At 42.1% G+C, this 27560-nt stretch overlaps 2 protein-coding genes across 5 annotated transcripts in view; one reads left to right on the top strand and one right to left on the bottom strand.

The window, feature by feature from the left end:
* Positions 1-5198: 5198 nt before the first annotated feature.
* The window catches only part of LOC118395309 (coiled-coil domain-containing protein 149-like), a 38453-nt gene continuing 16091 nt past the window's right edge, over positions 5199-27560 (bottom strand). Inside the window, exons 4-13 of one of the 3 annotated variants that reach the window (XM_052464371.1) lie at positions 25611-25718; positions 25284-25400; positions 24429-24601; positions 24207-24279; positions 23721-23805; positions 20190-20337; positions 19883-19959; positions 19328-19363; positions 17821-18048; positions 5199-6545 (exon numbers count right to left, since the gene is read on the bottom strand). In XM_052464371.1, the coding sequence (XP_052320331.1) occupies positions 6538-6545; positions 17821-18048; positions 19328-19363; positions 19883-19959; positions 20190-20337; positions 23721-23805; positions 24207-24279; positions 24429-24601; positions 25284-25400; positions 25611-25718 (1053 nt within the window). In that variant the 3' untranslated portion in view covers positions 5199-6537. Of the gene's footprint in view, positions 6546-14365; positions 17573-17820; positions 18049-19327; positions 19364-19882; positions 19960-20189; positions 20338-23720; positions 23806-24206; positions 24280-24428; positions 24602-25283; positions 25401-25610; positions 25719-27560 lie in introns of those variants that run through there. The other 2 variants (XM_035789020.2, XM_035789021.2) reach the window with 2 other exon arrangements.
* Positions 10773-14244, top strand: LOC118395311 (extracellular superoxide dismutase [Cu-Zn]-like). Of its 2 annotated transcripts, none has more exons than XM_052464372.1 (2): positions 10773-11069; positions 13364-14244. In XM_052464372.1, exons 1-2 carry the CDS (start codon positions 11056-11058, stop codon positions 14031-14033), a joined length of 684 nt encoding a protein of 227 aa, XP_052320332.1. In that variant the 5' UTR covers positions 10773-11055; the 3' UTR covers positions 14034-14244. The 2 variants fall into 2 exon arrangements, with proteins under 2 accessions (XP_052320332.1, XP_035644916.1); XM_035789023.2 differs by having other exon boundaries at positions 10788-10950.

Here is a 27560-nt window from a genome sequence, read left to right as displayed (position 1 = left end):
GTTCGGGACTATAAAACGTTTGGGAACCACTGCCCTATCGGAAGGGGTGAAGCAGAGAAGAAGAGACGAAGCGAGAGATAACATCTCCCCAAAATCTGTTCAAAATAAGCCCAATACGTTTCTCTTGATTTATTTTGGACCTAAACTTGTTACCTGCCTTTCCCGCCTTTGGGACAACGGTCGGTTGCTATACCACTAAAACGAGCCCATTGACTCCCATTGTTAGGGCATCTCCTCATTATACACAAGTCTCTGGCTGAACGAACCAGAGGTTTAATTTCCGGATTTTTGAACAAACTGGCAAGCTCTATAAGCAATGGGGACACATTGGGTATTCATCAATGTGCATTATACCGTGCTCCGAGTGTGTTCTCCGACCATGTTCTCTTGAGTAGTTTCTTGTGAGGATGAGAGTGTGGATAATGCATAAAACAATACATTTGAGAAGCACTCGCACCCCCCTACTGTATTACCGCACGCTTCACCTCCCCATTCACTGAACCTTCTTCCAGCTGTCTTAAAATATAGTTCAATTTCTTTTTGCAAGGTAAGAAAATGTGATGTTTTGTTTGTAAATTTACATTTGTGAATATGACAATTGGCCAAAAGAATAATGAAATTACATAAAATTGTTTAAACTTATTTCTTTCATAAGTAAATAATCCAAGCAGTACATCTCTCCATAATAGTGTAAAATATTTAGAAATGTGTTATAAATCAGTTATAAATCTATTGATATCCTGCCACAGATTCCTAACATGAATACAATGCCAAAAAATATGTTTCTGGGTGCACATTTTTTTTTTTATCACTTCATATAGTGGTTGGCAGCATAATATGTATTAACGACTCAATTTTGTTGATCCCTGCCTACAGACAGAAACTAAAACAAGAAGCTCCCACGCTGAGGTCTGTCCAACGCTGGTCCGACCAAGCTGATTCCAAACTCCAAGACTGCTTCCATCACGTGGACTGGGATATGTTTCGTATTGCGTCAGATAACAACATTGACGAATACGCTGATTCGGTGTGCGAGTTCATTAGAACGTGCGTTGAAGATGTCGTTCCCATAGCAACGATTAAAACATTCCCTAACCAGAAACCGTGGATTGATGGCAGCATTCGCATGAAACTGAAAGCGCGAACCACTGCTTTTAATCAGGGCAAGGTGACTGGTAACATGACCGAATACAAACAGTGCAGCTATTCCCTCCGCAAGGCTATCAAACAAGCTAAGCGTCAGTATAGAGACAAAGTAGAATCTCAATTCAACGGCTCAGACACAAGAGGTATGTGGCAGGGTCTACAGTCAATCACGGACTACAAGAAGAAAACCAGCCCAGTCACGGAGCAGGATGTCTTGCTCCCAGGCAGACTAAATAACTTTCTTGCCCGCTTTGAGGACAATACAGTGCCACTGACACGGCCTGCAACGAAAACATGCGGACTCTCCTTCACTGCAGCCGAGGTGAGTAAAACATTTAAACGTGTTAACCCTCGCAAGGCTGCAGGCCCAGACGGCATCCCCAGCCGCGCCCTCAGAGCATGCGCAGACCAGCTGGCCGGTGTGTTTACGGACATATTCAATCAATCCCTATACCAGTCTGCTGTTCCCACATGCTTCAAGAGGGCCACCATTGTTCCTGTTCCCAAGAAAGCTACGGTAACTGCGCTAAACGTCTACCGCCCCGTAGCACTCACTTCCGTCATCATGAAGTGCTTTGAGAGACTAGCCAAGGACCATATCACCTCCACCCTACCTGACACCCTAGACCCACTCCAATTTGCTTACCACCCAAATAGGTCCACAGATGATGCAATCTCAACCACACTGCACACTGCCCTAACCCATCTGGACAAGAGGAATACCTATGTGAGAATGCTGTTCATCGACTACAGCTCGGCATTCAACACCATAGTACCCTCCAAGCTCGTCATCAAGCTCGAGACCCTGGGTCTCGACCCTGCCCTGTGCAACTGGGTACTGGACTTCCTGACGGGCCGCCCCCAGGTGGTGAGGGTAGGCAACAACATCTCCACCCTGCTGATCGTCAACACTGGGGCCCCACAAGGATGCGTTCTGAGCCCTCTCCTGTACTCCCTGTTCACCCACGACTGCGTGGCCACGCACGCCTCCAACTCAATCATCAAGTATGCGGACGACACAACAGTGGTAGGCTTGATTACCAACAACGACGAGACGGCCTACAGGGAGGAGGTGAGGGCCCTCGGAGTGTGGTGTCAGGAAAATAACCTCACACTCAACATCAACAAAACTAATGAGATGATTGTGGACTTCAGGAAACAGCAGAGGGAACACCCCCCTATCCACATCGATGGAACAGTAGTGGAGAGGGTAGTAAGTTTTAAGTTCCTCGGCATACACATCACAGACAAACTGAATTGGTCCACTCACACAGACAGCATCGTGAAGAAGGCGCAGCAGCGCCTCTTCAACCTCAGGAGGCTGAAGAAATTCGGCTTGTCACCAAAAGCACTCACAAACTTCTACAGATGCACAATCGAGAGCATCCTGGCGGGCTGTATCACCGCCTGGTACGGCAACTGCTCCGCCCACAACCGTAAGGCTCTCCAGAGGGTAGTGAGGTCTGCACAACGCATCACCGGGGGCAAACTACCTGCCCTCCAGGACACCTACACCACCCGATGTTACAGGAAGGCCCTAAAGATCATCAAGGACAACAACCACCCGAGCCACTGCCTGTTCATCCCGCTATCATCCAGAAGGCGAGGTCAGTACAGGTGCATCAAAGCTGGGACCGAGAGACTGAAAAACAGCTTCTATCTAAAGGCCATCAGACTGTTAAACAGCCACCACTAACATTGAGTGCCTGCTGCCAACACACTGACACTGACTCAACTCCAGCCACTTTAATAATGGGAATTGATGGGAAATGATGTAAAATATATCACTAGCCACTTTAAACAATGCTACCTAATATAATGTTACTTAACCTACATTATTCATCTCATATGCATACGTATATACTGTACTCTATATCATCTACTGCATCCTTATGTAATACATGTATCACTAGCCACTTTAACTATGCCACTTTGTTTACATACTCATCTCATATGTATATACTGTACTCGATACCATCTACTGTATCTTGCCTATGCTGCTCTGTACCATCACTCATTCATATATCTTTATGTACATATTCTTTATCCCCTTACACTGTGTATAAGACAGTAGTTTTGGAATTGTTAGTTGGATTACTTGTTGGTTATTACTGCATTGTCGGAACTAGAAGCACAAGCATTTCGCTACACTCGCATTAACATCTGCTAACCATGTGTATGTGACAAATAAAATTTGATTTGATTTTGATTTTAATACTTTTTAAAGAAACTTCCTTCATTTTGTTAATAAGTAGGTACAGTTGAAGTCGGAAGTTTACATACACCTTAGCCAAATACATTTTAACTCAGTTTTTCACAATTCCTGACATTTAATCGTAGTACAAATTCCCTGTCTTAGGTCAGTTAGGATCACCACTTTATTTTAACAACGTGAAATGTCAAGAATAATAGTAGAGAGAATGATTTATTTCAGCTTTTATTTCTTTCATTGCATGAAAGTGGCTCAGAGGTTTACATGCACTCAATTAGTATTTGGTAGCATTGCCTTTAAATGGTTTAACTTGGGTCAAATGTTTCAGGTAGCCTTCCACAAGCTTCCCACAATAAGTTTGTATGCCTCCTTGCACGCACACGGTTTTTCAGTTCTGCCCACACATTTCTATCGGATTGAGGTCAGGGCTTTGTGATGGCCACTTCAATACCTTAATGTTGTTGTCCTTAAGCCATTTTGCCACAACTTTGGAAGTATGCTTGGGGTCATTGTCCATTTGGAAGACTCATTTGCAACCAAGCTTTAACTTCCTGACTGATGTCTTGAGATGTTGCTTCAATATATCCACATAATTGTCCTCCTCATGATGCCATCTATTTTGTGAAGTGCACCAGTCCCTCTTGCTGTAAGCACCCCCCACAACATGATGCTGCCCCCCCCCCCCATGATGCAAGCCTCCCCCTTTTTCCTTCAAACCTAACAATGGTCATTATGGCCAAACAGTTCTATTTTTGTTTCATCAGATCAGAGGACATTTCTCCAAAAAGTACAATCTTTGTCTCCATGTGCAGTTGCAAACCATAGTCCTTAGAAACGGTTATGGCAAAATATGTAAGTTCTTCTTTCACTGGAATACCATAACATGAGGGTGTCACACAATCTTTGACAGCCATGAGTTACATTTACATTTACATTTAAGTCATTTAGCAGACGTTCACATTTATTAATGTTAAGACATAGAATCCTGTTCCAAAGCAGCTGGTCTATCACATTGCTCGATATGGGAATCTGATTAGCGTCTTTCGGAAAATAGTCAGCCAGGTGGCTTATAATAATTTCTTTACCAGCTATGGAAATACCTTGTACAGGACTATTATTTAAAGAATGTAAGAAGTTGGATGAAAGGAAAGGCTCTGGAGCAACGAACCACCCTTGCTGTCTCTGCCTGGCCGGTTCCCCTCTTTCCACTGGGATTCTCTGCCTCTAACCCTATTACAGGGGCTGAGTCACTGGCTTACTGGGGCTCTCTCATGCCGTCCCTGCAGGGGGTGCGTCACCTGAGTGGGTTGATTCACTGTTGTGGTCCTCCTGTCTGGGTTGGCGCCCCCCCCCCCCCCACTTGGGCTGTGCCGTGGCGGAGATCTTTGTGGGCTATACTCAGCCTTGTCTCAGGATGGTAAGTTGGTGGTTGAAGATATCCCTCTAGTGGTGTGGGGGCTGTGCTTTGGCAAAGTGGGTGGGGTTATATCCTTCCTGTTTGGCCCTGTCCGGGGGTGTCCTCGGATGGGGCCACAGTGTCTCCTGTCCCCTCCTGTCTCAGCATCCAGTATTTATGCTGCAGTAGTTTGTGTCGGGGGGCTAGGGTCAGTTTGTTATATCTGGAGTACTTCTCCTGTCCTATTCGGTGTCCTGTGTGAATCTAAGTGTGCGTTCTCTAATTCTCTCCTTCTTTCTTTCTCTCGGAGGACCTGAGCCCTAGGACCATGCCCCAGGACTACCTGACATGATGACTCCTTGCTGTCCCCAGTCCACCTGGCCATGCTGCTGCTCCAGTTTCAACTGACCTGAGCCCTAGGACCATGCCCCAGGACTACCTGACATGATGACTCCTTGCTGTCCCCAGTCCACCTGGCCATGCTGCTGCTCCAGTTTCAACTGTTCTGCCTTACTATTATTCGACCATGCTGGTCATTTATGAACATTTGAACATCTTGGCCATGTTCTGTTATAATCTCCACCCGGCACAGCCAGAAGAGGACGGGCCACCCCACATATGCTCTCTCTAATTCTCTCTTTCTTTCTCTCTCTCGGAGGACCTGAGCCCTAGGACCGTGCCCCAGGACTACCTGACATGATGACTCCTTGCTGTCCCCGTCCACCTGACTGTGCTGCTGCTCCAGTTTCAACTGTTCTGCCTTGTTATTATTCGACCATGCTGGTCATTTATGAACATTTGAACATCTTGGCCATGTTCTGTTATAATCTCCACCCGGCACAGCCAGAAGAGGACTGGCCACCCCACATAGCCTGATTCCTCTCTAGGTTTCTTCCTAGGTTTTGGCCTTTCTAGGGAGTTTTTCCTAGCCACCGTGCTTCTACACCTGCATTGCTTGCTGTTTGGGGTTTTAGGCTGGGTTTCTGTACAGCACTTTGAGATATCAGCTGATGTACGAAGGACTATATAAATACATTTGATTTGATTTGATGATTTATAAAAACAGATACGGTGAGATAGGACAACCTTGCCTAATTCCTCTCTTTAACTCAAATCTAGGTGAAGTGCCATGTGTCAGTTTAATAGAGCTGTTACCATTCGTATAGAGAGTCAATAGCCTTACAGAAAACATCATCAACGCCAAATTTCTCAAGGGAATGGAAGAGGAACGGATGCTCCACTGTGTCAAAAGCTTTAGAAAAATCTATAAATGATATGAAACTATCCTTGGTTATTAGGTCTGAGTAGTCAAGTATGTTTAATACTAGTCTGATATTGTTAGAAATACAGTACCAGTTAAAAGTTTGGACACACCTATTCATTCAAGGGTTTTAATGTATTTTTTACTATTTTCAATATTTAGAATAATAGTGAAGACAACAAAACTATAAAATAACGTAGTAAACAAAAAAGTGTTAAACAAATCCATTTTTTTTTTAGATTCTTCAAAGTATTCACCCTTTGCCTTGATGACAGCTTTGCACACTCGTGGCATTCTCTCAACTAGCTTAATGAGAAATGCTTTTCCAACAGTCTTGAAGGAGTTCCCACATATGCTGAGCACTTGTTGGCTGCTTTTCCTTCACTCTGCGGTCCAACTCATCCCAAACCATCTCAATTCGGTTGAAGTCGATTGATTGTGGAGGTCAGGTCATCTGATGCAGCACTCCATCATTCTTGTTCTTGGTCAAATAGCCCTTACACAGTCTGGAGGTGTGTTGGGTCATTGTCCTGTTGAAAAACAAATGATAATGAAACAAATGATAACCGCAAACCAAATGGGATGGCGAATCACTGCAGAATGCAGCTCCATGCTTCACGGTTGGAACCACACATGCGGTGGTCATCCGTTCACTTACTCTGCGTCTCACAAAGACACGGCGGTTGGAAGCAAAAATCTCACATTTTGACTCATCAGATCAAAGAACAGATTTCCACCAGTTTAATGTCCATTGTTTCTTGGCCCAAGAAAGTCTCTACTTATTAGTTGTGTCCTTTATCAGTGGTTTCTTTGCAGCAATTCGACCATAAAGGCTTGATTCACACAGTATCCTCTGAATAGTTGATGTTGAGTTGTGTCTGTTACTTGAACTCTGTGAAGCATTTATTTGGGCTGCAATCTGAGGTGCAGTTAACACTAATGAACTTATCTTCTGCTGCAGAGCTAACTCTGGGTCTTCCTTTCCTGTGGTGGTCCTCATGAGAGGCAGTTTCATCATAGCGCTTGATAGTTTTTGTGGCTGCACTTGAAGAAACTTTAAAAGTTCTTGAAATTTTCCGGATTGGCAGACCTTCGTGTCTTAAAGTAATGAACGTCTTTTATTTTTGCTTATTTGAGCTGTTCTTGCTATAATATGGATTTGGTCTTTTACCAAATAGGGCTATCTTCTGTATACCACCCCTACAATGTCACAACACAACTGATTGGATCAAACGCATTAAGAAGGAAAGAAATTACACAAATGAACTTTTAACAAGGCACACCTGTTAATTGAAATGCATTCCAGGTGACTACCTCAGGAAGCTGGTTGAGAGAATGCCAAGAGTGTGTGCAAAGCTATCATCAAGGCAAAGTGATTTTTAAAATATATTTGGATTTGTTTTTGATTACTACTTCATTTCATATGTGTTATTTCATAGTGTTGATGTCTTCAATGTAAAAAATAGTACGAATAATGAAAAACCCTCGAATGAATAGGTGTTCTAAAACTTTTGACTGGTAGTGTGTATATATATAAAATTATAACTGTTTAAGAATTTTTTTGGATTTGTGTGTATTTTTGAGAAATTGTTAGATATTACTTCTTATATATTACTGCACTGTTGGAGCTAGAAACAAAATCATTTCACTCCACTCACAATAACATTTGCTTTGATTTGATATATACTTGTGTTCCCCATGTACTTTTTGTATTGATTTGTTGTTAATAATAAAACAATTATAGAACTTGTCCAGCTATGGCAATGGCAACAATAAACGAAGATATACACAAAGCAAATGTTTTGATACATAATTATCAGCTAGATATGTGAATCGTAACAATCTAGCTAGTCAGCTAGTTAAACGGCCAAACATGACCTACAACTAATGTTATGCGGGGCGGCAGGTAGCTTAGTGGTTAGAGCGTTGGGCCAGTAACTGAAAAGTTGTTAGATAGAATCCCTGAACTGACAAGGTAAAAATCTGTCGTTCTGCCCCTGAACAAGACAGTTAACCTGCTGTTCCTTGGCCGTCATTGTAAATAAGAATTTATCTTAACTGACTTGCTTAGTTAAATAAAGGTCAAATTAAAAATATGCAAGGTAGATGTACATTTTTCATGGGTAGCCACCAATTTTTCCTGGCTAGTCAGTTAACTTACAATACCCATTTACTGAACCGTCTTCCAGTCAGGACAACAATGGCAATAGAGAAGAATATATACACAAAGCAACCGTTTTACTTCATAACTAACAGCAAGCTATATGTGAATCATGATCATGTAGCTAACCAGATAGTTTAGCAGGCAAAAATGACCTAAAACAAATATTATGCAAGATAGATGTCAATTCTTCATTGATTGCTAACAATTTTTCATGGCAATCTGGCTAGCTAGCAAACAGTAGTAGTAGCTCGCCAGTTACCCCTATTGATTTATTATGGGCTTGCTATCTACGGTACATAGCCAGGTAAACATGCCAAAATTAACACAGCATGTCTTTATTAACATATCAAGATAATGTATTGCAGTCAGGTAACCATACTGTATGAGATGTGAATAGGCAACATTTCATTCTGAAGTCAGAGTGTATTTTCTCTCAAATAATGAGAGAAAGAATGTCAGCTCAAATAATGTCTGCCATTGATTTCAATACATTTTTGATTTCTTCGCATACTTTCCATTGAAGCATCGATACATTCTTCAAAATATGTTCAAACGGAGTACGCATTCGAGAAGTGCTCTCCGCACTCCGTTTCGCATACTTTGATTTGGGCTCATACTCCAGCCTCCTTGGTCCAATTTGCGTGCTCGGAGCATGAGCAGTTCGAGTCTTCCAATAATCACTACAATAATCATTGACTTATAAGTTGTTAGTTTAATATTATATTTTACAATTAAGGTATAGACACATATAATGCCTCAAAGTAGTATGGATTTTGAGAAACACCCATTGTGCTTTCAAGAAAACTGGGAACTCTGAAAAAACTACGTCAAATCATGACGTCAGTTGATCTTCAGGTCGAAAGTCAGAGCTCTAGAAAGTTTCCGAGTTGGAATTAAAATAAAATGTTATTCTTCACATGCTGCGTAAACAACAGGTGTATACTAACAGTGAAATGCTTCCTTACGGGTCCTTCCCAACAATGGAGCAAAAGGAAATAGAGAAATAATAGAAAAGTATAACGCCCAAATAAAAGTAATAATAGATACATAATGAGTAACATTAACTTGGCAATATACAAGGGGTGCCAGTACGGAGTCGATGTGCAGGGGTACGTCCGATGTCCACCAGATGCATATACGTTTTGTTTTGCCTGATGTGTAGCTCGCTTTTCAACTAGCTAGTTGGAGTCTGTGTGTGTACTTCCATTTGTACCACCACATGTTAAAGCAAAGCAAGAGTTTAAAATATTGAATGCATGTGGTACACAGAATGCACCACAGCCTAGTGCGGCATCCCCAAAATTGCATTGCTGACTGCTCCATTGACAACGAATGACCTCCGCCAGAAAGCAGAGTTTGATGCATCAGGTGCAGAGGAGGCTGGTGGGAGGAGCTATAGGAAGACAGGCTCATTGTAATGGCTGGAATACAATTAATGGAACGGTATCAAACACATCAAACATATGGAAACCACACGTTTGACTCCATTCCATTAATTCCATTCCAGCCATTATAATGAGCCAGTCCTCCTATAGCTCCTCCCACCAGCATCCACTGATCATGCATCTGGTGGACATACCAAGCCTAACTACAGTAATGGATGTTACTGTTTAATCGGGGAGCCACAAAGATGAAGTAGCCTAAACAAATGTAATCTCTGAATTCACGTTGTTTGCTAATAACGCAGCCACAGAATAGAAAGAAGCTAAAACAAATGATTTTGTATTAATATTTTGCATTGTTAAAAGTTGAGAGATACTGTTTCATTCACGCAAAGTAATGAGACTGGATGTGTGAGTATGCCCAATGCCTCTAAGATAAATGATGGTAAAGTTGGCCTCATGTATAGGCCCTTGAACAAATCAATAAAATCAAAGACATCCAAAATCCATCAGATTAAGAGTTTTGAATGAAGCCAGCAAAGGGAAATAATTAATCTCAGCGATAGACAGTATACAGGTATTATTGCACGTTGACTAAACAATTGCAGTGAAATTAGATTCAATCTAGTCATGATCAATTTCATATATTTCATTCAGCTAGAGTAGATTGGCTTGATAGCAGCATTGACGTTGTTGGTTGGCTAGAAAGCACACCTTTACACATCGTTAACTTTTGGGAAAACTGGTCCAGCTAGCTATTGTTAGTTCAAATAAAGCAAAATGATGTACTAATACGAAAGTTCAAGTGTAAACTATAAAGTATAAACCCAGGTCCCAGGCGGAAGGTTCTCGGTTGAACGTGGACGAGCATCTGGACAGTCCATGCACTTTGAAACCTACGCCCACCGTGACGTAAAGCACCGCCCCGGAGTGAAATGCCCTGGAAAGAATGTGTCCCTTCTCACCCCCGCTCCACCCACCACCTACGCCCTCTGGTTACACAAGGAGAGGATTTTATTAATGCGTTCGTTTAGGAACCGGCTTCCACCCTGGTGTGAGCCAGGTGCCAAATCGGCTCAAAACAAAAGTGACGTAGTAATGAGTAGGAAACTATTTGAGAATTCGAACACATACTTTAATGGAAAATAGATGTATGTTTCTGAACTACACATCATGCTGCAGTGTTTACAACATGACCGAGCGGTGCAGATTAATGATTATTAGAGGGCGCTCTACCCTCACTACTTTTTACCCGTTCATGTCATGGACAATAGCACGGTGCACTTAATCGAACACCCTCAAGATTGACGGGCTCTATCTCTGCAAAGTTTGTGACAACCCGGATGGTTTATTCCGACAATTGTCAAGAACTGTGATTTCGCCAGACAGGTAGGCTACAGAGATCACGAACATGGCCATCAATTTATATTCTAGAAAATTGCTTGCCAAATCCGAATTACGTTGGACTTTAAAGACCGTAAACGACTGAGGAATATGTGTTCATTTGGGTGTGTTTTCCTCAATTATTACTACAAGCTATAGCTTGTGATTTTTTTGTAATGAGTACTTTTGGGTGTCAGGGAAAATGTATGGAGTAAAAAGTACATTCTTTTCTATAGGAATGTAGTGAAGTAAAAGTAAAAGTTGTAAAAAATACAAGTAGTAAAGTACAGATACCCCCCCAAAACTACTTAAGTAGTACTTAAGTACTTTACACCACGCCCTATAGTGTTTATATGTGTTTAAACATATTCGTATTAGAGAAGTAGGCTAAACAGAAATTGTAGTATCGGCTAAATTAAGCATCAAGTGTAGTATAGATACAGTGGGGCAAAAAAGTATTTAGTCAGCCACCAATTGTGCAAGTTCTCCCACTTAAAAAGATGAGAGCGGCCTGTAATTTCCATCATAGGTACTCTTCAACTATGACAGACAAAATGAGAAGAAAAAAAAAATCCAGAAAATCAGATTGTAGGATTCTTAAGGAATTTATTTGCAAATTATGGTGGAAAATAAGTATTTGGTCAATAACAAAAGTTTATCTCAATACTTTGTTATATACCCTTTGTTGGCAATGACAGCGGTCAAATGTTTTCTGTAAGTCTTCACAAGGTTTTCACACACTGTTGCTGGTATTTTGTCCCATTCCTCCATGCATTCCTCTAGAGCAGTGATGTTTTAGGGCTGTAACTGGGCAACACAGACTTTCAACTCCCTCCAAAGATTTTCTATGGGGTTGAGATCTGGAGACTGGCTAGGCCACTCCAGGACCTTGAAATGCTTCTTACGAAGCCACTCCTTCGTTGCCCGGGCGGTGTGTTTGGGATCATTGTCATGCTGAAAGACCCAGCCACGTTTCATCTTCAATGCCCTTGCTGATGGAAGGAGCTTTTCACTCAAAATCTCATGATACATGGCCCCATTCATTCTTTCCTTTACACGGATCAGTCGTCCTGGTCCCTTTGCAGAAAAACAGCCCCAAAGCATGATGTTTCCACCCCCATGCTTCACAGTAGGTATGGTGTTCTTTGGATGCAACTCAGCATTCTTTGTCCTCCAAACAGGACAAGTTGAGTTTTTACCAAAAAGTTATATTTTGGTTTCATCTGACCATATGACATTCTCCCAATCTTCTTCTGGATCATCCAAATGCTCTCTAGCAAACTTCAGACGGGCCGGGACATGTACTGGCTTAAGCAGGGGGACACGTCTGGCACTGCAGGATTTGAGTCCCTTGCGGCGTAGTGTGTTACTGTTGGTAGGCTTTGTTACTTTGGTCCCAGCTCTCTGCAGGTCATTCACTAGGTCCCCCAGTGTGGTTCTGGGATTTTTGCTCACCGCTCTTGTGATCATTTTGACCCCACGGGGTGAGATCTTGCGTGGAGCCCCAGATCGAGGGAGATTATCAGTGGTCTTGTATGTCTTCCATTTCCTAATAATTGCTCCCATAGTTGATTTCTTCAAACCAAGCTGCTTACCTATTGCAGATTCAGTCTTCCCAGCCTGGTGCAGGTCTACAATTTTGTTTCTGGTGTCCTTTGACAGCTCTTTGGCCTTGGCCATAGTGGAGTTTGGAGTGTGACTGTTTGAGGTTGTGGACAGGTGTATTTTATACCGATAACAAGTTCATACAGGTGCCATTAAAACAGGTAACGAGTGGAGGACAGAGGAGCCTCTTAAAGAAGAAGTTACAGGTCTGTGAGAGCCAGAAATCTTGCTTGTTTGTAGGTGACCAAATACTTATTTTCCACCATATTTGCAAATACATTCATTAAAAATCCTACAATGTGATTTTCTGGATTTGTTTTCTCATTTTGTCTGTCATAGTTGAAGTGTACCTATGATGAAAACTACAGGCCTCTCATATTTTTAAGTGGGAGAACTTGCACAATTGGTGGCTGACTAAATACTTTTCTGCCCCACTGTATTTACCCTCCCCACGTCTCTGTAATACCAGCCTGGCAGGTAAACCTGGCTTTTCAATAGCCTTTTCTAAATATTCTAAATGTAAATATGACAGGGCATATCTTTCAAAAATATCTACAAGGTTAGGTAGGCAATGGTTAGCCTACTACAAGTCTATAGTGTTAGGCAAATATTAGAAATGTATAAAGAAGTGTACTTAAATATTATAGAATAGTTTAATGTAATTAAAATCCCAACTTTGACCTAAAGGCTTCATCCAATTTAAATCTGTTTATATTTATGTGCATTAGTTAGGCTACAGGTTAGTTTAATGATAAAACATGGTTGCCCTGTGGACAATATGAGATCCTGATTGTGTATTTTGTTTTTCTTCTAGGTTACACAAAAAAGCTAGGACCATGCCTTTATATCATCCAATATTTCTGTTTGTTCTGGTAAGCTTCCAAGCATGTTCCTCTACACACAGCCAGGAGGCTGTCTCCAACATGGCCCCACCAGAGGCCATGGAGTATAACAGAACTGTCTATGCAGCCTGCAAAATGAGACCCAGCACCAAACTAGGCGAAGGTCTACCTAACGTGTATGGACAGGTGCTGTTCAAGCAGGAATACCCCGAGGGAAGCCTCAAAGTCCTCTTTCTTCTCCATGGTTTTCCAAGTGACAGTGATCATCAGTCAAAAGCCATCCACATCCACCAGTACGGGGATTCCAGCCAGGGCTGCGATTCCACAGGCGGCCATTACAACCCTTACAGGGTCCCCCATCCCAGCCACCCGGGGGACTTTGGGAACTTTGTGGCCCACCAGGGGAGGGTTCACAAGTTGACTGAATCAAAGGCCACTCTGTTCGGGGGGCTGTCGGTGCTTGGGCGGGCGGTGGTGGTCCATGAGAAGGCAGACGACCTAGGGCAGGGCGGGGATGCGGGGAGCCTGCTACATGGTAATGCTGGGCGGAGGCTGACATGTTGCACCATCGGGATGAGCAGTCCCAAACTGTGGGATAAGCACCATCATCGACAGCAGAGAAGAAGGGGATGGGAATCATAGTTTATTCTTCCCTTTTCTTTCTGAGCTCACCATCTTTCATCGCAAGACAACTTAATTTCATTGCTTTCATTTTATCCAGATCTAAATTAAAAATGTTTCCTTCTCTTTTAAAGTCATGTTTATCTTTTATTTTAAGGGATAGGACAGGTTTACCATAGCTGATAGCAATTCATGTATCTTGTATTAAACTTTGAAAATACCTTTATTGAAATTCCAAGTGTGCTTTGTAAATCATTTTTGAGAAATTTGTTTATTTTCATTACATTTCATTATACTTTAACCGGTATATCAAAATAGATCTTTCAAATGAATACTCTTATTTTAGCTAGAAGATCCCGACCCTACCGTTGTGCTTGTTTACACTGAGCTGCACTAGGGTCGGAACGCAATCATGTTTACATTAAGACACCATGGTTATGGCGCAAGATATTCGTCAGAAAACATACCTCAATCCAGGGATGGGATATGCCATGGTACTCCAAATGTTACCTTTATCCATACTGCTCAATTGAGACGATTGAAATACTGCTAGTTTTCCAGGAAAACTGCCCTTTTTGTTCTCACGCTAGCTAGCATTAGCCACATTAGCAAATATGGAATGGCACATTGTGTTGAACAACAAAGGAGCTGATTGGCTGACACTTCCATTTCAAAATTGCATTGGCTAATGAAAAGGGCAGCTTTCTGGGAAAACTAGCAGCATTTCAATCGTTTCGATTAAGCAATTTAACCCAGGATTCAACCAAAAAGACAATATAGGCCTAGAGTTTCAAGCTTTGGTTGATTTCAAATTTAGTTCCAGGTTGTTGACAAGTTAATTATTGATATGTTGGATTCAACATATAAGTGTGAAAACATTTGATCAGTGTTATTTCCTGACAGTTGCTGGTTGAAAATACATTCTACGCAGGACCTTATAAATCAGCAGGTTTGCATGGGCGGGAGTTTCGGCTTTCTATGGTGACGTCACCATGCTGTAAATTGGTTAATAGACCAAAGAGTTAAACATCACTGGCAATAACAGCTAGATTTCAGTTTTCCCCTCCCAGACAACACAATGTAACTCCAAGTCAATCACACTTCTGTGAAATCAAACTGTCTACTTAGGAAGCAACACTGATTGACAGTACATTTCACATGCTGTTTTGCAAATGGAATAGACAACAGGTGGAAATTATAGGCAATTAGCAAGACACCCCCAATAAAGGAGTGGTTCTGCAGGTGGTGACCACAGACCACTTCTCAGTTCCTATGCTTCCTGGCTGATGTTTTGGTCACTTTTGAATGCTGGCGGTGCTTTCACTCTAGTGGTAGCATGAGACGGAGTCTAAAACCCACACAAGTGGCTCAGGTTGTGCAGCTCATCCAGGATGGGACATCAATGCGAGCTGTGGGAAGAAGGTTTGCTGTGTCTGTCAGCGTTGTGTCCAGAGCATGGAGGCGCTACCAGGAGACAGGCCAGTACATCAGGAGACGTGGAGGAGGCCAACAACCCAGCAGCAGGACCACTACCTCCGCCTTTGTGTAAGGAGGAGCACTGCCAGAGCCCTGCAAAATGACCTCCAGCAGGCCACAAATGTGCATGTGTCTGCTCAAACGGTCAGAAACAGACTCCATGAGGGTGGTAAATGAGGGCCCAACGTCCACAGGTGGGGGTTGTGCTTACAGCCCAACACCGTGCAAGACGTTTGGCATTTGCCAGAGAACACCAAGATTGGCAAATTCGCCACTGGCGCACTGTGCTCTTCACAGATGAAAGCAGGTTCACACTGAGCACATGTGACAGACGTGACAGATGTGACAGAGTCTGGAGACGCCGTGGAGAACGTTCTGCTGCCTGCAACATCCTCCAGCATGACCGGTTTGGCTGTGGGTCAGGTGTGGGGTGGCATTTCTTTGGGGGGCCGCACAGCCCTCCACAGCCTGACTGCCGTTAGGTACCGAGATGAGATCCTCAGACCCCTTGTGAGACCATATGCTGGTGCGGTTGGCCTAGGGTTCCTCCGAATGCAAGACAATGCTAGACCTCATATGGCTGGAGTGTGTCAGCAGTTCCTGCAAGAGGAAGGCATTGATGCTATGGACTGGCCCGCCCGTTCCCCAGACCTGAATCCAATTGAGCACATCTGGGACATCATGTCTCGCTCCCATCCACCAACGCCACGTTGCACCACAGACTGTCCAGGAGTTGGCGGATGCTTTAGTCCAAGTCTGGGAGGAGATCTCTCAGGAGACCATCCGCCACCTCATCAGGAGCATGCCCAGGCGTTGTAGGGAGGTCATACAGGCACGTGGAAGCCACACACACTACTGAGCCTCATTTTGACTTGTTTTAAGCACATTACATCAAAGTTGGATCAGCCTGTAGTGTGGTTTTCCACTTTAATTTTGAGTGTGACTCCAAATCCAGACCTCCATGGGTTGATACATTTGATTTCCATTGATCATTTGTGTGATTTTGTTGTCAGCACATTCAACTATGTAAAGAAAAAAATATTTTATAAGAATATTTCATTCATTCAGATCTCAGATGTGTTATTTTAGTGTTCCCTTTATTTTTTTGAGCAGTGTACATAAAAATAAAAAGCAGTAGAACATATGAGGAGCTAGTAGGTTCTCTGTACTGGTCAGTCCAGGCCAGCTTCAACAACTGAATAGAAGGGCCGCAGGGTTCAATTCCACATTACAGCAACTGTAGCAGAGTAATATCTCTTTCAGAAATCTTGGGAGCTTGGAATCACCAGTAAGCAGTACGACATTTTACAGAATGCACCCTCAGGAATTTTGAAACCCATTCTATTACAGTGTCAATCTAGGCATGGTTTTGGCTGAAGTAGCTGTCATTTTTCACTGTTTTCCCATCCCGGTCTGATCATTCAGCATTTGAGTGGCTACTGTTCAAGGGAAGGATTTCTGACTCCTTATTCGTTAAGCACTCGACCCTCACATCTTCTGAATGTTCTGACTTGTGGTGTGATTGGTTATTCTCCCCGTGGGTGGGACTTGTTTGAATAGGAGAGCTGCAGGTTGATGTTGAGGATGGAAGATTGGTGTTTTCTGTCATAGAGCCCTCTGCCATGTCAATCTCCTCAGACCCCACCCTAAAGACGTTGTCATCTGACCAACTCACCTCTCTCTGGGTGGGTTTTGTGTCCTTTAGAGGCTCTGATATGTGGTATATGTCTTACAGGAGGACATGTCCAAGTCTGGCCTTGAGGAAGGGGATGGAGTCCCGCCTACAGTCTCATCTAATTGGTACCATGGAAGCACCGTGACCTCATTTGCACTTTGTGATTGGTCGACAGTCTGACATTCATCCAGGTTTATTGTCTCTCCTTCAGAACAGTCAGTGACTTCCTCAGCAGTTTTGCCTGACTAGTTTTGCTTGGATGTGTCCAGGCTGACTGGTGACACTAGTGGCTCTGACTCCTTGGTGCTTATTTCTGTATCCCCCGTCACACTGGGTAACCCCCCCCCCCTCACGTCTTGGGACGGGGACGGGGATCTGCATGTCATTGGCTACCTTGTCATCCTCTGCTCTATGGTCAAAAGAATTGAGAATGTTATGGTGTAATTGAAATGTAGCAGCATTACTAACATTGATTTCAACACCCAGAACCAAATTGGCAGCAATGAGAATGGTGTAGTCATCTGCTGTAATACAAATTAACAATATAGTACATAAGAGCCAGTGAAAGATACATTACGATATATAATGCATGATAATTGGAATGTAAAATGGCTATTTATACAGTTAGCCCCACATAATTACATAGAATATTCTTACCTGTGGTAGACTGCACAGTGGAAGGTACTTCTTGCTCAGTAGGGGGTACTTTGTGGTCAGTGGGAGGTACTTCCTGCTCATTGGGGGTTACATCCTGCTCAGTAGGGGGTACTTCGTGCTCAGTAGGGGGTACTTCGTGCTCATTGGATGGTACTTTCTTCTCCTCAGAGCTTGTCACAGTGGAGCTAGGCTGCAGAGTTTCATTCAGGATGATGGCATCTCTCCCTCCTATCACAAAACAAGCCAAATTATATTACAAGCACTATTTTCTACCCCTTTTTTGTGATATCCAAATTGGTAGTTTACGGTCTTGTCCCATCGCTAAAACTCTAGTACAGGAGAGACGAAGGTCGAGAGCCATGCGTCCTCCGAAGCACGACCCCGCCAAGCCGCACTACTTCTTGACACACTGCTTGCTAAACCCGGAAGCCAGCCGCACCAATGTGTCGGAGGAAACACCGTACTCCTGGCGACCATGTCAGCGTGCACATGAGTCAATGGCACAAGGACATCCCGGCCGGCCAAACCCTCCCCTAACCCGGACGACGCTGGGTCAATTGTGCGCCGTCTCACAGGTCTCCCGGTCACTAGCACTGCGATGCAGTGCCTTAGACCACTGCGCCACTCGGGAGGGCCATATTACACTTCTGGTATAATAACAAGTCGTAATGCCTGTACAGTGTTAACATAATCATGTTGCAACAATTGTCACATATTTCTACTAGATCACGTCAGCAACTGTATTGACAAAAATATTATACTCCCAACCTACCCTGCACATAAAAGCCAAGATCTTTACTTGTGATGAATTTACAATACAAAGAACTGGCAACCAAGGTGTCTCAGTGTTGTGTGACTGGGCAGAGCATCCCTTATTTTTGGATACATCATACTGTAGAAGGGACAGGGTAAATATAGGGTGTGGCTTCTCTTCTGGACTGGGCCCAGATCAGTTTGTGCTGTGTAGCACACAAATGCAAAAACGACCATACGAGTTGACTATGCAGCTCAAACAGATGTGGGACCAGGCTACCTCTCTTCAGTCGATTCTGGGTTTACAGGGATCAGTGCAAAGGACATTCTTCCCATCCAGTGAGAAAGAAAGAATGTTCAGAAAAATATAGTTAGGTTTATTTTTGGGTTCACACTGTAGACAAGAAAGACAGGGACAGCATTGTGACTTTCTCTCTGCCTGACCGGCCTTATTATTTTGAAGGCCGGTCAGGCTTTCTGCAGTGACTCAAATGTTTTAGAAGTATGGTTTTGTTGCATTAGTGTATTTTCTTCTCTGTAAAAAAACAGACTAATCTCAAAAATTGCATGCAGTGGGGATTGCTAAGTATAAATATAGCAAAACAAGTGTACCATGGATATTTTCAGGGACAGGATGGAGATAAAGCAAGCAACTTTAAAAAATAAAATAAAAAAATGTTAGTACACTATAGTAATAATAATAATAATAATAATTATAATATTAGTGAAGTAAAGTAAAGCAGTGGAAACATACTTCCAGAGAATCCCAGAGACACATTGTAAGTCAGGCCTCCAGAAAGCAGAATGGAAAAGAGAGAAGAAACTCAGTACAGTGGGAGAGATGGAACATCAATCAAAATCATTCATAGTTTGACAATAGTGACTGGGTAACAATAATACTGGCCAGTGACCACATACAGGATCAAAAGCTATCAGTATGAGTCACCAGTTAATGGTGCCTCACACCACCCAATAATACTATATTTATATTAGGTCATGCCACTTTCAAACAGCATTTATGAATGTATACAGCAGGGGCATTCAAATGCGAGCCTGGGGGTCTGGAGTACTCCTGGTTTTCTGTTCTACCTGATAATTAATTGCATCCACCTGGTGTCCCAGGATCTAAATCAGTCCCTGATTACAGCAGGGAAATTAAAATCAATCATGGAACTGGCTTCGAGGTCCACATTTATATTTGCAAGGTATACATACAGGCTAGTAAGTTACTCATTATGCATCATGATATAAATTCTAAAATAATAAAAATGACCTCGGAACCAAAAAATAAACAGTGTGTGGCAGAGACCTGGGAGGCTCCATAATCCCGAGACCTCTAGAGTCTTCAGTTTCTTCTCAAGCTCCCCTACTCGGTTTCCCAGAATCCTGTTTACATAGGAAGAGTTACAAACAACATAGGAAGAGTTACAGATTGTATTCACTGAGGTGAGATGTTCACAACGTTACAGGTAGAAATGCAATAATTGAGTACATGGTATAGGGGCCACTTACAGAGTAACTAGAGAAAATTGGTCATGAGAGTTAGAAAAACAGAAGAAATTCTGATTAAGAAGAAAGGAATTAAAACATTTCTACAGAGTAGAAGAGCTCCCTACTTGTTGGTTTGTCGCTGGTGCTGAATGACCAGGTTCTTCTCATGGATAGTTTCCAGTAGGGCTGTGGCCAGGGACTTGAGGTCTGTGATGGACTGAGACGTGACAGGGAGACTGCATCCGTTGTCCTCAGAAAGCAATAATTCCTGCACTGAACACACACAAATCCCATTAAGATAGGTAAGATTATCAGAAAAAAAAAGACTAATAGATTTAGTCTGTGATTATGTTTGCCTAGGCATATGTTTTGGGGGGTTTAAGTTTAGAGTGACCATCTTGGATAGCTTTGCCTTTTGATGCGTATTACGTATGGAAGTGAATGCATGGTGCAAGAGCATGTTAGCTGGATACAGAGGGATGTTGGAATTTTGATCATCATCTAAAATGAAATGTGCAGAGAACTGACACAATGTTCAGAGATATCTACATCAGCACTGGCTTTAGAGGAAAATGGGGTAACACTGTACTCGACACCCAGCGTCATAACCATGTCATAACAGCTGACATAGCATGACGTAACAGCTGACAGCTTGTCAGTAACATGTCATGACCCATATATTTACACCGGTTGAGACAGTGTGTTATTTTATGGCTGTTATGACACCTACACACATCAAAACCCACATTTACTCAGATTAGTTGTTTTCCTGCCAAGAAGTTTCCTTTTGTTTGAAAGTGTTTAAAAAAAAAAAAAAAATCATTTTCTATTGTTGTAATGAACTCTTTACAGTCATGTTTTTTCCATAACATTTTAAATAACTTGTCGAAAATACACTTTGACACTGTCATAAAGCATTATTCCGACCCAATGGAATTGTGATACAGCTAATTATAAGTGAAATAATCTGTCTGTAAACAATTGTTGGAAAAATTACTTGTGTCATGTACAAAGTAGAAGTCCTAACAGTCTTGCCAAAACTATAGTTTGTTAACAAGACATTTGTGGAGTGGTTGAAAAACTAGTTAATGACTCCAACCTAAGTGTATGTAAACTTCCGACTTCAACTGTAAGTACTTAGGCACTTGGGTTGATATGGATTTTACATTGATTTATTTTTTAAAACATGGATGAGCTCATTAAAGCAGATTATTCAGTCAACCTTTTTTATCTGTTCTTGGTGATATTACACTGAAGAAAAATAGACTCAACATGCAACAACTTCAAAGACTTTACTGAATTACAGAAAAAGTAAATAAATTATTATCAAATCAAATTTTATAGCAGATGTTAATGCGAGTGTAGCGAAATGCTTGTGCTTCTAGTTCCGACAATGCAGTAATAACCAACAAGTAATCTAGCTAACAATTCCAAAACTACTACCTTATAGACACAAGTGTAAGGGGATAAAGAATATGTACATAAAGATATATGAATGGGTGATGGTACAGAGCGGCATAGGCAAGATACAGTAGATGGTATTGAGTGCAGTATATACATATGAGATGAGTATGTAAACAAAGTGGCATAGTTAAAGTGGCTAGTGATACATGTATTACATAAGGATGCAGTAGATGATATAGAGTACAGTATATACGTATACATATGAGGCCCTAAGCTATGGATTTCACATGACTGGGAAGACGGGCATGCATCTGTTCGTCACAGATACCTTAGGGGCGTGGATCACAAAAACAGTCAGTATCTTGTGTGACTACCATTTGCCTCATGCAGCGCAAAACATCTCCATCAGAGTTGATCAGGCTGTTGATTGTGGCTTTTGGAATGTTGACCCACTCCTCTTCAATGGCTGTGAAAAGTGGATATTGCTGGATATTGGCGGGAACTGGAACACGTTTATCCAGAGCATGCTCAAACATGCTCAATGGGTGACATATCTGGTGAGTACGCAGGCCATGGAAGAACTGGCATATTTTGAAAGTCCACGAAATGTGTACAGTTCCTTGCAACATGGGGGAGAGCATTATCATGCTGAAACATGAGGTGATGGCAGCGGATGAATGGCATGACAATGGGCCTCCGCCATGTTGCGAGGAACTGTACACATTTCGTCACGGTATCTGTGCATTCAAATTGCAAACAATAAAATGCAATTGTGGTTGTTGTCCGTAGTTTATGCCTGCCCACACCGTAACCCTACCCCCACCGTGGGGCACTCTGTTCGCAATGTTTATGTCAGCAAACCGCTCACCCACTGTTGGGGAATAATCAGAATTAGTTGGTAACATAGGTAAGATGTTTTATATTCATCATATGTTTGTAAGTTACTTCTCATCAGAATGTTTACATACTGCCAGGGTCAGGACTAGTTGAAACCAGGATTCATCCGTGAAGAGCATGTGTCTCTGTGATCTTCCAGGGTGCCAGATATATGCCTGTTGATATGAAGATTTGTTTTATGGTTCTGAGTTTGAGAAAAGAACATAGTTTAGAGACAAAGCTGAAGATAAATTATGGCCAATGCTGTCTGGCAAAATCTGAGAGTCAGGGTTGTGATGGAGGTCAAGACCCTAATGAGGATGATGAGCACACAGATGAGCTTCCCTGAGACGGTTTGTGACAGTTTGTGCAGAAATTCTTCAGTTGTGCAAACCCACAGTTTCATCAGCTGTTCTCAGACGATCCCGCAGGTTAACAAGCCGGCTGTGGAGATCCTGGGCTGGTGTGGTTACATCTGGTCTGTGGTTGTGAGGCCGATTGGACGCACTGCCAAATTCTCTAAAACATTGGAGGTAGCTTATGGTAGAGAAATGTAATTCTCTGGCAACAGATCTGGTGGACATTCCTGCATTCAGCATGCCAATTGCATGCTCCCTCAAAGCTCAAGACATCTGTAGCATTGTGTTGTGACAAACTGCACATTTTAGACTGGCTTTTTATTATCCACAGCACAACATGCACCTGTTTAATCAGTGTCTTGATATGCCACACTTGTCAAGTGGATGGATTATGTTGGCAAAGGAGGAATGCTCACTAACACGGATGTAAACAAGTTTGTGCACACAATGAGAGAAATAAGTTTGTGATTATGGAAAATGTCTGGGATCTTTTATTTCAGCTCATGAAGCCAACACTTAACATGTTGCGTTTAAATTTGGTTATTTATCAAAGTGCAGCTGCTACTACTCTTAAATGGGATGCCATCTACAATACTGCCCTTCTTTTTGTTACACTTTTCTGGTTACTACATGATTCCATGTGTTATTTCATAGTTTTGATGCCTTCACTATTATACTACAATATAGAAAATAGTAAAAAATAAAGAAATGAGTAGGTGTCCAAACTTTTGACTGGTACTCTGTGTGTGTATATTTGTGTTTGCAGGTCACATTTCAAAAAGAGACCTAGGTCTCAATAGGTCTACTACGAATAAACAAAAAAACTACATACAAATAAAATGTTTATTATTTTGTTCATTAGTCCACTGTTAATACAATCCCCCAAAAATGTGTTTTCTAACTCCAAGTCTGGAAGTGTGTACGGTTTCAAGATGGAGTACAATGATTAATTTGCATTATGAACTAATGAACAAAATACTAACAGAAAGATGAGTAGGGGAACGGTTTGTGCAGTACCTTGTTTGGCAGAGAGCACCCCAGTGAGTGCACTGCTGTTAGCTTTGCCATAAGTCTTGGAGTTCTTCCTGCTCTCCAGAGCACTCTGAAAACCAGTAAAATATTCATATGATATATTGTATACCCCTGTTCACTAACATGATTGAGCATGTGTAGTAGTAGAGGATTGTGAACCATACAAACTGTGAAAAAAACAAAACATTACCATGTAAAAAAAACATACCGATAATCATACAGTTTGTCAAACTTGGTTTGAGAGCTACAACTGATATGGGTGCCATCTTGGCAACAAAACTGTCACTAAAGATGACATTTTAATTGACATTAGAACATGAGCCCAGAAACTCAGTTACCAGCTTTGACCAAATAAGGCCTTGAGTAGTTATGATACTTAAGATCATCTCTAAGGATTGTTCTATTCTATAGTATTATTAGTACTATTCACACAACAATGTTAAAGGCTTGTTTATATGTTGCTTACAATACCTTGTACTTCATGACATTCATTTTGAGCATGGTGACCTCCTCCTGCAGTTGTTTGAACCGCTCGTGTAAATATCTGAAAGAACACAGTTTATTTACAAAGTATTCCAAAACAAATGCCCAAAGTCATACATTGTGAAGAAAGTTGTTCATGAACATCCTTATTGCATTCAGTAAAACATTACCGATATTACATACATTATGTTCTCCCACACACAAACACACCTGTTCTCCATGCAGAGTGCATCTACGTCTAGAATCCGACACTCGTGTCCCCCCAAGATGTGGTTCACCTCGTGGTTCAGCCGCTGGGCCTTTTCCTGGAACACGTTGCGCTCCGCCCTCACATCCTGCAGCTCATCCGTCAGAGATTTCACACTGTGCTCCAGCTCCTCATTCTAGGACACAAAAAAAACACAACATGTACGATTTCAAACTTTGTAAGGCATTTCAAACATTGTAAGAGATGCCTTATAAATACCTATAATATTACAGATTGTGACAAACCTCCAACACTGCCTTGCATAATGAGTGGGCAACATAGGCTGAACTATGGTTGGTTGGGAATATGGTAGTGACAATTGATCTCTTATCTTGCTATATGAAAATATTAAAACCATCTGTACAACTTCATTCTGCCATTAGTGTTGTTTCCAACATCACCCAAGGTAAGTTCCTCACACTTGCTTCTTTTATTAACCCACCACCATACCCTCTTTGCAGGACAACTTATTCTACAACTTTGATTTAACAAAATAAGAGAATGCAGTCTTGTTCAGAATTTTTAAATGTATTTAAGACAGTAAAAAGGAGAGAGATGAGGGTGGAAACAGTTCAGAAGTGCCAGACCGGGGAATTGAACCCTGGTCTCTAGAGTGGACATGTGGTCCAATGCAATTAGTCGCAGTACCACTCAACCAAATGTAGCAGAGGTGAATCAGACTCACACATTTGCAATGAGGTAGCCCGGCCCTGGAATTTCCTCTTGGTCGAATGTTAAAGAAGTTGGTTTCCTGAGTGGTAGCCCGGGGTTCAGATCCCAACAGTTACAAATTATGGCACAACCGTTCCATTCCTCACCTGCTCTCGTGCCGTCTCCAACTGCTGGACCAGGTCCTCCCGCTCATAGGCCTGGAAGTGCCTTGCCCCCACCTCTTCATCCCCCAACCTCTGTCTGGCTATGGTCATCCGCAGGAGCTGTGGGAGGGTATGGGGAGGACAGAGTCAATTCCATTTCAATTTGGAATGTAACCAATAGTAACTCCACTGCTGGATTTCAAATGTGCGTAAACCATTGCTGCACTGTCAGGAAGTAAACTGAATTGTTTTTCAAATGATGAAAATTTGAATTTCAGTTTACTTCCTGAATTGAAAAAGAATTGACCCCATCCCTTAAGGATATCATACCTTGTTATCCCCCTGGGCCTCAGCCAGTCGTTGACTCAGCTCCTTCACCTCTTCAGACAGCTGCTTACTCCTTTCTCTGGAGTCTCTCAACAGCTGGGCCAAATTCAACTGATAGAGTGAATGATATGTACAGCTGAAGTCAGAAGTTTACATACACCTTAGCCAAATACATTTAAACTCAGTTTTAAACAATTCCTGACATTTAATCCAAGTAAAATTCCCTGTCTTAGGTCAGTTGAAATAAAGTGGTGATCCAAAAGAATGTGAAATGTCAGAATAATAGTAGAGAATTATTTATTTAATATTTTATTTCTTTCATCACATTCCCAGTGGGTCAGAGGTTTACATACACTCAATTAGTATTTGGTAGCATTGCCTGTCAATTGTTTAACTTGGGGATAAACTTTTCAGGTAGCCTTCCACAACAAGTTGGGTGAATTTTGGCCCACTCCTCCTGACAGAGCTGGTGTAACCGAGTCAGGTTTGTAGGCCTCCTTACTCGCACACGCTGTTTCAGTTCTGCCCACAAATTTTCTATGGGATTGAAGTCAGAGCTTTGGGATAGCCACTCCAATACCTTGACTTTAAGCCATTTTGCCACGACTTTGGAAGTATGCTTGGTGTCATTGTCCATTTGGAAGAACCAATTGCGACCAAGCTTCAACTTTGTGACTGATGTCTTGATGTTGCTTCAATATAGCCACAATTTCCCACCTCATGATGCTATCTATTTTGTGAAGTGCACCAGTCCCTCCTGCAGCAAAGCACCCCCACAACATGATGCTGCCACCCCGTGCTTCACGGTTGGGATGGTGTTCTTCGGCTTGCGAGTCTCCTCCTTTTTCCTCCAAACATAATGATAATGACCAGAGGACATTTCTCCAAATAAGCCCAAAATGTTTCCATGTGCAGTTGCAAACCGTAGTCTGGATTTTTTAAAGGCGGTTTTGGAGCAGTGGCTTCTTCCTTGCTGAGCAGCCTTTCAATTTATGTCGATATAGGACTTGTTTTACTTTGGATATAGATACTTTTGTACCGGTTTCCTCCAGCATCTTCACAAGGTTCTTTGCTGTTCTGGGAATGATTTGCACTTTTCACACATCATCTCTAGGAGACAGAATGAGTCTCCTTCCTGAGTGGTATGACGGGTGCGTGGTCCCATGGCATTTCTACTTGCGTACTATTGTTTGTACAGATGAACGTGGTACCTTCAGGAGTTTGGAAATTGTTCTCAAGGATGAACTGGACTTGTGGAGGTCTACCATTTTCTTTCTTAGGTCTTGGCTGATTTCTTTAGATTTTCCCATGATGTCAAGCAGAGGTACTGAGTTTGAAGGCCTTGAAATACATCCACAGGTATGCCTCCAATTGACTCAAATGATGTCAATTAGTCCAAGCTGTTCAAAAGGCACAGTCAAATTAGTGCATGTTAACATCTGACCCACTGGAATTGTGATAGTGAATTATGTGAAGTGAAATTTGTCTGTAAACAATTGTTGGAAAAATTACTTGTGTCATGCACAAAGTAGATGTCCTAACCGACTTGCCTAAACTACAGGTTGTTAACAATACATTTGTGGAGTGGTTGAAAAAATGTGTTTTAATTCAACCTAAGTGAATATAAACCCCAGACTTCAACTGTACACGATACTGTTCTTTCACATCTACACAGCAAATGTGAGATCAGAATTTTAACACAGTGTTAAATGTAACACTTTCTTAAAATGTGTATGTGACCCATCAGAATATTGCTGATAAATGCACACTAAGACACTAAATGTAACAGCATCAGCTCTAATAGTCTTATGGAATTAACACCTGTGGACTTACAGTAACTATTTTTGGGGTGTTAACATAAAGCCTTTGGCATATTTATTTCTCTGAGTGCCTTTCGAGTGAATTTTAGAGGTACCTGTTGCACCCATGACGGCCTTTTCTAGTGACAGAGAC

The sequence above is a fragment of the Oncorhynchus keta genome, chromosome 16 (assembly GCF_023373465.1).
Source record: "Oncorhynchus keta strain PuntledgeMale-10-30-2019 chromosome 16, Oket_V2, whole genome shotgun sequence".
Lineage (NCBI taxonomy): Eukaryota > Metazoa > Chordata > Actinopteri > Salmoniformes > Salmonidae > Oncorhynchus > Oncorhynchus keta.
This window is presented reverse-complemented; position numbering and strand designations above follow the sequence as displayed.